Here is a 13,781-nt window from a genome sequence, read left to right as displayed (position 1 = left end):
GATCACTCCCCACCTCTGCAACTTCCTCCCTGAAGAGTTAAAAACAGCCTTCTCTCTCCTATCCTTCAAAAAGTTATTAAACATACATATGCAATTTAGCTTACAGAGAGGAGGAGGATTAAGCACATCTATTTGCACCTTACCTAGCTGCTAGCATCCACCCAATTAAATTGCTGCTTTCCATCTCCCCCTCTCAACAATTTTAGCCTAATTTTAGAGATTTTAAATAATATTTTAAGGATTCAATGTTAGTAATTATGTGGATTATTTTATGTCTTGTTTATGCATGTCCATTTGTAGTTTACTGAGTTGTTTCTTGATTTGTTTCTTGATTTGTTACTTATCACTGTCAGCATTGAATGTTTGACATTTTGTATTTTGTTGTGAGCCGCCTTCGTGGAGCTGGGGCGAGCTATAAATAAAGTTTCATTCATTCATTAAGCAGATGAAGCAGGCTTTTTCCTTGCTGCTCTAGAGACTAGGACACAGAGCAATAGATTGAAGACGCAGGAAAAGAGATATCATGCCCCAGTGATATGAGGTGTTTGACAGTGAAATATGCTAAATCGGAGTATGGTGCAGTCCCCTTCTCTTGATGTTTTTAAACAGAGCCTAGATAGCCATCTGTTGAGAGGGTTTTGAATGTGTATTTCTGTATGGCAGGGGGTGTGGCTGTGTGGCTCTCTATAATTCTAGTACTCTTTTTATCCCCCGCTTAACATTTCAGACCAGTGCCTCTGCTCAATAGAAAATTAATTACAAATTGTTTCATTTGCCTGATTTAGATATTGCTGCACCCTGCAAACTACGTCTACGGTGACATCCGGTGCCATAGCAACAATCCATACATTAAAAAGTTGTGGAATAGCAGCTTCCTAGCAACACAGTAGTTCTAGCACAGTGAGCTGAAAAAGGATCGTTTATTTTGGGAATATGAGAGTTAAAACAACCCAACTCTGCGTGTTAACTACGAGTAAGCCCTGCTAAATTCATTGATACTTTCAAGTTATTGTATGAAAGGTTTACAACATTTGAGAAATATGAATTAACTAGTTCTGTGGCATCAGGAGAAACTTCAAATATTATCAAGGCTCATAATTATGATTTCTCACCTTTTGCTTTCATCCTGACACTGAGACTTGAACCTGCAGTGTCATCCTGACACTGAGACTTGAACCTGCTGCGCCCATTCCTTGGGAAGTCTGATCTGGCCACAGTGGTCCACGCCCTTGTTACATCCCGAATAGATTACTGCAATGCACTCTACGTGGGGTTGCCTTTGAAGACTGTTCGGAAACTTCAACTAGTCCAACGGGCGGCAGCCAGATTAATCACCGGAGCATCATACAGGGAGCACACCACTCCTCTGCTACGTCAGCTCCACTCGCTGCCGATCCAGTTCCGAGCACAATTCTAAGTGCTGGTTTTGACCTTTAAAACCCTCTACGGCTCCGGCCCAGTGTACTTATCCGAACGTATCTCCTTCTATGTCCCACCACGGAGTTTAAGATCTTCTGGGGAGGCCCTGCTCTTGGCCCCACCTTTATCACAAGTGAGGCTGGTGGGGACGAGAGACAGGGCCTTCTCAGTGGTGGCCCCTTGCCTGTGGAATTCACTCCCTGGGGAAATTAGGTTGTCAACATCCCTCCTCTCCTTCAGGAGAAAGCTGAAGACATGGATATGGGACCAGTCATTTGGGTAGTCTGGCAGGGTAACAAGGTAATGATGACTAGAGATGACTAGAGTTGGAAAGGACTATGGCAATGCTAAACGGATTGACGGATTTTAGAACATGATGAATGCAGGCTTTAGAGCGGTTTTAGTTTATATTGTATTGTGTTATATTGTACTGTATTAATTGTCTGTTTTTAATCTACTGTGTTATTGTTATTGCATTTTATTGTAATTGTGGGCATCGAATTGTGCCAGATGTAAGCCGCCTTGAGTCCCCCCTAGGGGGTGAAAAAGGCGGGGTACAAATTACCGAAATAAATAAATAAATAAACCTGAACTTACGACATTTGAGACCTACATGGTTCCTGAATATCAAGATGGAAAAAAGCTTAAAAATTGCCATTCTCAGAGTATAGGAAAGACAGAAAAGAGATTATGAATTAATAGTTGATCATGTTGGCCAGGACTGTGTTTTACCCTGCTTGTCACTGGTAATGGACTGGATGCGGGAAAACAAATTGAAACTTAATTCATACAGGACAGAGGTGCTCTTGGTCAGTCAAAGATCAGGGAATAGGATTTCAGTTAAGCTTTCAATGAGGATAAAAAATGCAGTTGGGATGCACTCTACATTTCTATGGTGTCCATCATTGTTTTTGCAGATTTAAAGGTTGTATGCCAAATGTGCCTACTCCTTGAGATGTGAGATCTGACCATGGAAGTACACAAGGATGCTTCTGAGTAGTATTCAGAAAGTTCACTTAGTTCAAAGAATGGCAGCCAGATTGCTAAATGGGGAAGGTTACAGGCCCATACTACTACCCTATTAAAACACCCCCACTGGCTCCCAGTTTATTTCCAGGAAAAATTCAAAATACAGGTTATGACCTATAAAGTTTTACATGGCTCTGGATTGTGGAGGCCTTTTCAAAGACAGAAGGTGACTTTCAGTGTTTAGGGGAAAAACTTCCATAGATCAGAATCAGGCCCATAAGGTAAAATCAAATCAGACCACCAAGAGGCTTCAAAAGCTAGTAGTGCCCATTTCTGAGGCCACTGTTTTGTTTTTAAAAAGTGTGAATGTAGCTGTGCTCCCATCTCCCTTGAGGACTGCCCACCCCTGCACTAACATATTCACATGATTTGGGTGGGGAGACAGGGAAATAATTGCATGATTATACAGAGGTATCATGAGCTGCAAAACAATATTTTAATTTCCTTCTATTCACATTAGTTCACTGGGAAAAAGGCAAGGTCTTTATAACTCAGAATTCTCATCACAGCAGAATCAACTAATGATAGATCAGAAAGAGAAACACACACATATCTATATTCCCCAGTATCCTACAGCTGGAATGACTGAAGTAGCTTCCTTAGAGACTGCATGACTTAGGAGAAAGGAGCAAAACGTTTTTTTAAAAGTAAGCACATCAATAGATTTGTGCCAGATGTTATGTGTTGTCAACAAAAGTATAAGTTACTGCTATTGGCCAACAGGGAAAACAATCAATAATAAATCATAGAAGGTTATGTTGAATCCTATAAATGGTTAGAAGATTGTTTTCCAAATATTTTTTATTAAATATTTACTAGGAAAGTAGGGGATGGGGGGGGGGGCAAGAGAAGGAAAATAAGAATTTTGGGGATAATAGATTAATTATTGGTTAGTTACATCTTTATAAACATCTGGTATGTCACAAGGAGAAAACTACGAGGGTGAAGATTGTTGAGGAATGAGGAATTTTTTTACAATGTTATAATTGTTACAATAATGTAGACATTATTAATTATTGGACATTATTAGGTTCATTACTAAATTGGATGATGGATCATATATTAAAAACTAGATTTCAAACTACACAGCCATAAAACCAGCATGCCAGGAAGCTATCTATCTCTATCTATCTATCTATCTATCTATCTATCTATCTATCTATCTATCTCCATGAACTTTTGGCTTATGCTGTAAGTGATGAAAAACTAAGAAAATGATTCACAAAGCAGATACCAATAAAATTAAGTTCCAGTAAGACAAACTTCCAAAGGGAAAATGGTAACACTTGTGTTAGGTTTGTTTTCGTTTGATCTTAGTACTATTCCACACAGCACGTCACTGATTAATGAAGGCAACATTACACACTGTTGACCTCTATTAAAATGTTTCAGGTTTCAAAGACCCCTGGGGGAAGCATGAAATATTGTCACACAGTTGATGCAACCTAAGGAGCCTATCAATCCTGAGGTTAAATAAATACTGTAGTAGGTAATGTCCAAATTTATCCCACATGAAATATACTTGTGAGAGTTAGCTAAAATGTAACAACCCCCCCCCCCCCAGTTTATTAAACAAACAGGCACAAGAATCTGTACTATTGCTACCACAAAACTGCTATACGATACTAAAATTTTAAACAAAATATTAGCAGATTTTCAGATAATGATTCTGTTTCAGATTTTCACTCAGTATGTAATGGACAGCAAGTCTCATAATGCCTCTACAATTTGGCTGTACTTAATGTTTCTGTAAAACTGAAATGTATTTTTGAGTCTATGGAGAAGATTCAGTCTTCACTTCGTAGAGGGACAAATTGTAACATATTGAGGGTATGGCTGAAAAATTAGCATTCCTTTTTAATGGAAAATGGGACTAGAGAATAAACTCCATATGAGGAAAAAAAATTGTACAATCTGCTACACCTAAGGACATAGTTCAGCCATAGCACCAAACATACAAAGGAATGCTACTGAGCCATAGAAATGTTTTGGAAGAACTGTTACATGGTGGGCCCTTCTCACTTTCATATAGGAGCCCACGTGTATTTCACAGAAATTACAAAAGTATGCCATAAGTGGAAAAAATTTCACTATGATGGCATGTAACAATTATAGTACAGTATGATACAGTAGAGTGTGGAAGATGTTTTTAAATGTATCTGCTACTTTAACAGACATTCTGGATCAATAATAACAGCCATAATAAAATACAGAAACATAAAACACTATTTTAAAATAAAAGCAATAGTACTCTAAATGCCAAAAGTCAAAAACGCAGACAAAAAGTAGGATATGACCTTTCTAAAAAATCCCTTCTGGACAGTTCCATAAATAATCCCTGGAACAGAAACACTTGCAAGATGTTAAAGTGATTTTAAAATCAAAGTGAGTTTTGGGGAAGTTATTTCCACTTTTAAAACAGCATAACTGAAAATGAAAGTAGTACATAATATGCTTTAACAAAAGCAGAGAACCACAACTTGAATATTTATTTTTATGCTTGTGACATATGAATACCTTATGCCTATTTTTAAATAACAGTGACAAGGCATGGGCAAACAAGGCATGGGCAAACTTTGGCCCTCTAGGTGTTTTGGACTTCAACTCCCACAATTCCTAACAGCCTACCAGCTGTTAGGAAGGGCCTACCGTGTAACAGTGAATCCATTCATTACTGAAGCATGATTCTGTTTCTAGTAGTCAAAACTTTCTCAGCAGGAGCCTTGAAAGTACACACACCGGGCAGGTCTATCAGCTAGAACAGGCATGGGCAAACTTCGTCCCTCCAGGTGTTTTGGACTTCAACTGGTAGGAATTATGGGAGTTGAAGTCCAAAACACCTGGTTGGATGAATTTTGCCCATGCCTGAGCTAGAGGAATCCTGAACACTTAAGTACAATGGGGACAGTCCCTGCAAGGAGCAGCAAACAGTACTAAGAACAAATCAAATCACTTACTGAATAAGTGGGAAACTAGCTACCCTGTGTTCATCTTGTGGGTGTTTTGGGCTCTATATTTGGTTTGTTTTTGCAGTGCAAACTCTATCAGGTATGTGAGTATAAGAGAGACAGGGAGCATAAGGTGGAAAACAGACTCTCAATAGCCATAATGGAAATAAATTCCCTTCCCCCTTCCCCCCCCCCCCCCCGAATGGAATGGAATGGAGTAGGAAAAAGGAGCTCTTCATTGCCAATTACAGTCAATTTGTCTCCCCGCCCTGCCCCTTTAGGACCAAATATAATTGCTTGGTTTTTAAGCTAGGTGTTATGTGCCTGAGAACAGATACAGCAGCAGCAGCTGAGATGTATTTTGTTTTGGCAGTTTGAGCTTGCTGGGCATGCAAGTAAACCTAGATATAATGTATTGTGTACTACTCTGCTTGCCAATTTTATGTACACTAGTTTTGATAGGGATGCTTCAATAAGTAAATGTATTTATGATGCTATAGACTAGTTTCTTGGTAAAGCAGGAGAGCACGAACTGAAGAGACATGCTTTTCAGTGTTGTTGTGTAGGTTCAGAGACAATCTTGCTTTGCAGATTATGGGCTAACTTGCTAACTTGCACACCTTGGTTTCCTTTCTTTAAATGGTTCCTGTTGATGCAACAGACAAACATGGGTGTAAATAATGTTTTTATTGTCATACTGGAATCAGGGTAACATTCTTTATGTGTGTGATAATTATTTTGCTATGTGATGTAGTTGTTTTCAAGGCAGCTTCACTTTTTTCATCCACAGTAGACAGTGTAGTTTCTGTTCAATGTTTCAGTGAGCTCTCCTCCAGTGATTCCATTCCTCTATTACATCAGTATCAATAGGCAGTAAAAATACTACAAATATTCAGCTTTTTCACCATTTTAGTAGAGAAACATATTTTTGCTCATTATTTCCAGTATGTTAGCTGATTTGTAAAAAAAGTGGTCCAACATTTTTTTAAAAAAGAAAATACATATAATGCATGGATCTATTACCTGTATAACTGCACTAAACCAGCATGTGTTGCCAACATTTTTTAATCCCACTGGGCAATTATCTTGACGTTTTCTATCATACGGATTTGGAGAATCACTCCATACTTCTGGATGGGTCCTTTTCAGGCTTGCCTTGTTTTCTGCTATGCTGGCTTCTAAAACTCTTAGAAAGCAAACAAAATAATGAGGCAAGTGAACAGTAACGGCATTAAAACTTATGCTAGAATAGGAAACACAATTCCATAAAGCAAGTCATGGGAAGACAGATTTTCTATACAACAATAAAAAAATACTGAATTCAGCCAACATCATACTAAGAGAAAGCACAAGCAATCTCTATGATTTAGCACCAATACATATATCCAGGTATCTACATACAAAATTTAAGACTTGTTTTTTGGAAGAAAAAAAAAAGAATCAAAGAAATAATAAACTGTGGAGGGTATAGGAAATATTCCTACTTTGAACAAATCATGTCACTGTCAAAAATTCATCCAATATTTTTGAGTGAATTTTAAAGAATTTATTTGCAATAGCACAAATAACTATATTAGTATCTGCCAGCAACTTCGAAACAGGTATGCAGACAATGCAAAAGCAGCAAGTTCACACATGAAGTGCTGATGCAATAAACAATGTGTACTAAGTCCATGGCATGTCTTATTTTTTTTAATCAGGGATGGTATGTGAGATGTAATCTCTTAACCGAACATAAAAGCAATTTACAGGTTTTTAGAATTCTTTTCCAAAGGTCTTTATTCAGAGAACTTTGACATATAAATGGCTTTGGGCCAAAATACCTAAAAACCCTAATTCTCCCATATGGATCTTTCTGAATTCCAAATTCTCAATAGGGGCCCTATTGTATATCCATCCACCCTGAGATAGTGAATACATGTAACAAGGCTTGCTCTGTAACAACCCCAGTGACTGAAAAGTTCCCTTCCAAGAGAGAGCAGGTGGGTTCCATGTCTATTAGATATTGGATAGTCAACTAGGAACAGGCTTTAATTCTTAGATTTAGGTGTGGCTACTACAGCTGCTTTTAAGTGTCTTGGGCTTTAAACATTTTCACAGAAGAATTATAAGTCTGTTTATAAGTAATTTAATTTATGGATTTAATATTTTAAATATTTCTTTCTAATTGTATATTGTCTCAAGGGTCATAATGGCTCCAGCTGATGTAGACAAAATGACTTAAATCAAATGAATAAATAATTCAGAAACAAAAAAGACAACACTATCATTGCAGAAGCAAAGCAACTTGACTTGCACACATCAGTGAAAACACTAAATGGCATTCTAATGGATCTTAAGCCAATAATGTGAATGCTGCAGAAACTGTGTTCTTTAAGAAGAGCATTAAAACATTATTACAAAATTTGAATATATGACTGCATGATTAAAAAAGGAAATAAAAGACATTTCTACACTGAGCCATCTCTAAAAGATGGATACAAGGCTCTGTCTGATAAAGGAAATATCAGAAAAAAGTATTTTCCCTCGAGAATTTATTTTTGTTCTAGGCAAGGAAAAAGTTATTTCACACTCATTGAGAAAGGGAAAGTATATTTGTATAAACATGAGAAACGGGCCATGTGTCAGCTGCTATGCTACCCACTGCTGGAATATTGGTCTGAACTAAACTAAAACATTTCCTAAACCCAATCTAAAGTGATCTATGCTATGTGAGCTGTGGGAGAAGCTGGGAACAACAAAAGCTGGAAAAACAGTAACAATAGAGATGCATACAATGGAGGATGAAGAGAACAAAATAAACATGTAAAGTAAGGAATGAAGCCAAAGGGCATTAACAGCATCTCAAGCCTACGTACATGATAATAATGTAGGAAGGTGTGATCATTTCACAAGAAGCCTACGTCTCTTGGACAGCCAATCATTTGATGTATAGAGCCACACTAATTTTATCCGGAAATATTCTGGAATCTCAATTATACAAATTTAACCATGAATTCTTTCCTGAACTACAGCAATGAACAATCATATACAGAATCAACGTTTAAGTCTATTGAAGCAAGTGGTGAATGCTAAGTAAATCCATTCATTTAATGGGTCTACTTTAGTTAGCTACAGTCATTGAATTTAGATTTTAATTTTAATTAATTAGCTTTCATGTCCGAATGTATCTCCCTCTATGATCCAGTCCCCTTTGGGGAGATGGGGGCAGGGTATAAATAAAGTTTATTATAATTTATTATTATTATTGTCCACCTCCGAGGCTAAGATCTTCGGGAGAGGCCCTGCTCTCAGTCCCATCCCCTCACAAGCGCAATTGGTAGGGATGAGAGACAGGGCCTTCTCAGTGGTGGTTCGCTGTCTATGGAACTCCCTCAGTGAAATTAGATCACCCCCCTTCCTCCACCTTCAGGAAAAAAAAACATGGCTTTGGAATCAGGCCTTTGGTCAGTAATGGGAGCAGTGCAATAAGAGACTATAAATTAACACTGATGACTTGGACTGGCTTTGGATTATGACCTGGATTATGTGATTTAAAATTGTTGTTTTAATGTAATGTTTTAACTGGTTGGTTTTAATGTTTTTATTTATCAATATGTGTGCACGCAGCATCAAACTGTTGCCTTGTAAGGCTGCCCTGAGTCCCCTAAGGGGTTGAGAAGAGCGGGATGTAAGTGTGGTAAATAAATAAATAAATAAGAAGTATGATTTCAGTAAATGGAACATATAAAAACAAAATTTCAAGACACCATAAGAACCGCTTTGAGTCCCCTTTGGGGAGATAAAGTGGAGTACAAATAAGAAGAAGAAGAAGAGGAGGAGGAGGAGGAGGTGGAGGTGGTGGTGGTGGTGGAGGAGGAGGCGGCAGCAGCAGCAGAAGAAGAAATAACAATAGTCTTATTTGTTTACCTGCTAATGGCTTGTTCTTCATCTGTTATCCCCGTCTCCCTGAAAGCCCTGTTTGATTCTTCCAAACTGAGGGCAATTGCCCTCTGAAGATCATCTTTATCATCCCCTGTGAGATCAATCACATCTGAAAAGTAAAACTGTATCTCTTAAAATTAAATATGAACAAAAAAGTAAGATTCCTTTTAGAAGACGAGCTAGTTTACATCATTATCTCTCAGCTTCTTCATTCACTCAACACATCACATGCTCCAGTGCTGTCCTACTATTCTTTCTCATAACTTGATACATTAACTAGGTTTGCTCATGTATGGCATCATAAACCATAGTTTTATATATATGCAATATCATATCTTGCTCCTCCCTTGTCATGTGTTAATTTGGAAAGATAGACTACTGCCAATAATATCAGACCTAACCAAACCAGGGAACTCCCACTTGATGTCAATTAAAAACAAACAATGATGATGACGGCGATGATGATAGCAAACTTTGGCTGTCTCTACCAAGACAAAAAATGTTTGAATATGAGCCTAGCAGTAGACTGTATGTTTCTTACCTAATGTCTAGCCTAGCTATGACCAGAAAAGCTCATCACAAGGTTGGTCACAAGGTAACAAACCGGTAAAGGTAACTGAAAACAACTATGGTGAAGAATGTACATTAGCAGAGGGGCTATGCATCCTAAAAGAAAAAAAAAGATCTCCAAAATATTTCCAAAGCAATACTTTAGATTTAAACTAGATCTATTCTCCCCCTACTCCCCGGCATCTTTTTAATGCATCTGTTTCAAATAGTTTTAATTCTATAAACCGTCTTCAAATATAGTTTTGGGGGAAGATGTGGTATAATGTGGTTGCGGGGCGGGGGGAGCTTACGTATATGTATGTTTGGAGCATCATTCAATAGTGGATTCTACAATCCAACAGAAAGACTAATACAGAAAAGCTGAGCATGCATTATGGTTTGAACAGCATCAGACTCTTACGACTGCCCAAATCAGAGCCTTTAAACAATCAGTGCCTGTATGGAAAGAAAGCTTTTCACATTATTAGAGCATTTCATTCATTTGTTTCCAGAAAACAGTATCTCTTTAAGCAGCTGTCAACACACAGATCAGTGCCTGTCTATCCCAGGTGCGTTCCAAAGAATTATTCTCTTTTTTCCTTTACTTCAGCAAGAATTCTATCACTATAGACAATGTTTTCCATTGTTAGACCTACAGAACCTGCCAAAATGTGACAAGGTCAAATTTTACTGGCTTTCAGAATGGATAAATACATTCTCCTTTTCCTTGTTCCTGAACAACATGTTTTCTTCCAAAATGTTGCTTCACCAATATTCTGTGTGTGTGTAGCAAAGCCCATACAGTCGGGCCTTCACATTCATAGGTTTCACACTCACAATTTTGATTATTTTTGAGATCGTCCCCTACACCCATGTCCCAATGTTTTGGCTGCCATATGAATATATAAAGCATCTATACAGCAGCCCAGCCATATATACATTTATACAGCAGACTTGTCCTCAGGAAGTGAGGGGAGGCAAAAGATCACTGTCCATGCCATGTCCAGTTCCAGAAGGTGCACTTGCTCTGGAAACATTCACACAGCAGTCCCATCCTCAGGAAGGAAGCATGGCCTTTTTTTGGAAGGCAGTTGCAGTGAGGTCTCACCTCTCACAAACCACTTTGGACTGGGCTGCCATGTGAACTTTCACAGGCCAGCCCCATCTTCAGGAGCTAAGTGTGACACGTGTGTCTGTTTTGCCTGGTACCTCCCTTCCTTTGTCTAGGTTTAACAGGTATAAGTGACACAGAGGAGGAGGAGGAGGAGGAGCCCCCATATGTCACTTCACCTGCTCCAGGAACCCCAGTTCCTTTTCATCTTCTTTTACACCACCTGTGTCAGTTTTGACTACGCAAAGGAAAGGAAGTCCCAGTTGAAGCAGACACACATAGAATGCTAGGAAGCGGAGCAGCTAGACTCTGCAGGGTAAATGAAGTAGTGGCAACACATGGGACCTGCTCCTTCTCCTCTTCCAGTGTGCTGCTAGTCTTTGTGCAACAATCGTAAAGATTTATTCACAACTACAGCATACCTCATCCCAGCACAAATGACAGCACTGGAAACAAGCGATAAGAACGTAACACAAGAAATGCACCTAAACAAAAAAGATTCAATAATCCTGCATAGTTGCTTAATGCTTTAAAATAATTATCTATTTGGAAGCAGTTAATAATGATTGCAGGTGGGGCTATAAAGATGGTAGATAATTTATTCTCTGGGATAACGAAATCCTAACACCTAGAATTTAGTATTAATCTCAAGGGCCGAATGCAAGTAATTATCTTCATTACTTAAAGTGTATTCTTATGGCTCCTCTTAATTATAGAACACCATTAAACAATAGGGAATTATGGGCTTTATAGTGGAACACACTTCTGAGTCATGGAGCTATGGGTTTTAAATTAGTATTCTTGCAACTTCTGATAGGCCAAGAAGAGCATCTGCTCACAATAGAGATAATATGGGGAAAGTAGTATATATGAAGAAATGTATAGCGCACCACTAGCATCCTGAAGTAGGTTCAGAAACTAAGAAATGATTGGTATGTTTTCTGAGGCACTGATACAAATACTTTCAAACTGAAAGAATATTTAAGATTTTAAAAAGTCTAATAAAAATATATTATCAATCACAATACTGAATCTATAAGTATTACAAAAGACATAATGTAATATATTACATTGGAGTGGAAGCAAATTTATTTCTCATTGTTTTACAAGGGTTGATCTTTCAGTTATAAAGAAAAAGGACACTTACTTGTATCTGCCTGGCTTCCTACACTGATGTATCTGTCATTGCCAGGAAGTGCTGTCTGATAGTACGTTGTCTCTTCTTGTTGAGGTATCTTAGCATTCTTTGCAGTGAGGAAAGCTACAGCTAATTCCAAACTCCCATTGCTATCCTTTAAATGCACAAGAAGAAATGTATCAGTATACAATTACATAATGAACTAGCTTGCATATGATCTGCCTCCAACATCAAGACTAGGGAAGCTTCATTCTTCCACTTTGCATTCACAGACTTAAAATATAATTTTACAAGTAAGGATTGATTTATTTTAATTAGTTGTGTTTACATGCTGACATGCAAAACAGGTGAAGAGCACAAATGATATACTAGAAGTGTGTTACTATAAAGAGAAAAAATGTATCAATAGTTCCGTTTCACTAAATGGGTGTAGAAAACTGAGAGAATATAACCACCAGACAGAGAATGTGAAACCCTTAGATTAGATAACATAGATCATTGGTAGTTCACTGTTACTGTTTTTTTAATGTTTAGAATGTAGTCATATTATTCTAGAAAAAGTATTTGTGATCTTTTGCTGTTGTTTATGTTGTTTGTTTTTCTGTATGTTTATATGTAGATTTTATTTTAATCTGTCTAAATAAAAAAGTAATTACTGCCAAAAAAAAAAGTACGAATGATATGATAAGCCTTGAGAAAACTGATTTTGTAATAAAAATCATGCTCGAGATCAATGTTTCTGTATGCTATAAAAGTGGAAACAACAGCTACAGGAAGTTCATGTCATAAATAGGGTCGCAAAGGTGAGAAGGAAGACTAGGTGGTGGTAAGATGCAGAAGCTTAAGGGATGGGTAGCAAGAGAAAGGGGCCACCCGTAAACTAATCTCGTCAACAAAGACTCTTTTCTTGTTTGTGAGTCTCCTTGGCTAGCAGGCCACATGAAGAGAAAAATCAAAGTCTCAGTTATTTGGAAATGATTGTAATCTCAGATAAGTACCCAATAAATAGCAATACAACTAATACTGGACAGAAGAAATAGGGATGGCACTACAAAATCTCTTGCCTATGTAACAAAAATCCAAGGCAATGTGTATATATTATCTAATTTCCAGTTGAGACTAAAATTGAGAACATTACCAAGAACTGTGCCATATTTAAAGTTTTCAACGTTCTACACTCTATAACAGGTTGCCTTATGTGTTACATTTTGTCTGAGCATTTGCTGTACTACTTGAAGTATGTATGAGTTTCACCTAGGTTCCCTACGTGCAGGTAGTACTTCTTGATGTAAGCAATTTAGGTGTATAAATACATCATTGTGGGCACATTATTGATACTAACTATCAAGAGGTTCTTAAATGTTAACCTGTTTCTAAGGTATATAATATATATGAACTTAAATCAGTTATGCTTAGTTTTGTCCATCCAAAGAAATCAGACAAAAATGAAGACATACATGAACCAGTATTGAAAACCACCATACCTTCAAGGCTTGCTGTAGTACTTGGGTGTCATTGATGCCAGTGATCTCTCTCAGCTGATTCAGAAGTGTTTGCTGGTGCTGAAGAATTAAAGAGTTAGTCAGCATTGACGCCAGATCAGGCAAATCATGAAGCAGAAAAAGAATTTATTCATTTCAAATTCCTAAAATATGTTAAGTGA

General features: G+C 37.6%; 1 protein-coding gene across 4 annotated transcripts in view; it reads right to left on the bottom strand.

Moving 5' to 3' along the window:
- Positions 1–13,781, bottom strand: part of USP25 (ubiquitin specific peptidase 25) — a 71,471-nt gene that overhangs the window by 38,571 nt on the left and 19,119 nt on the right. For all 4 annotated transcript variants that reach the window (XM_060770498.2, XM_060770500.2, XM_060770499.2 and 1 more), the window contains exons 2-5: positions 13,603–13,680; positions 12,128–12,272; positions 9,306–9,429; positions 6,420–6,582 (exon numbers count right to left, since the gene is read on the bottom strand). In XM_060770498.2, the coding sequence (XP_060626481.2) occupies positions 6,420–6,582; positions 9,306–9,429; positions 12,128–12,272; positions 13,603–13,680 (510 nt within the window). The remainder of the gene's footprint in view (positions 1–6,419; positions 6,583–9,305; positions 9,430–12,127; positions 12,273–13,602; positions 13,681–13,781) is intronic.

Source organism: Anolis sagrei, chromosome 3, assembly GCF_037176765.1.
Source record: "Anolis sagrei isolate rAnoSag1 chromosome 3, rAnoSag1.mat, whole genome shotgun sequence".
Lineage (NCBI taxonomy): Eukaryota > Metazoa > Chordata > Lepidosauria > Squamata > Dactyloidae > Anolis > Anolis sagrei.
The sequence above is the reverse complement of the archived record's forward strand: the minus strand, read 5'-3'. Positions and strand labels throughout refer to the sequence as shown.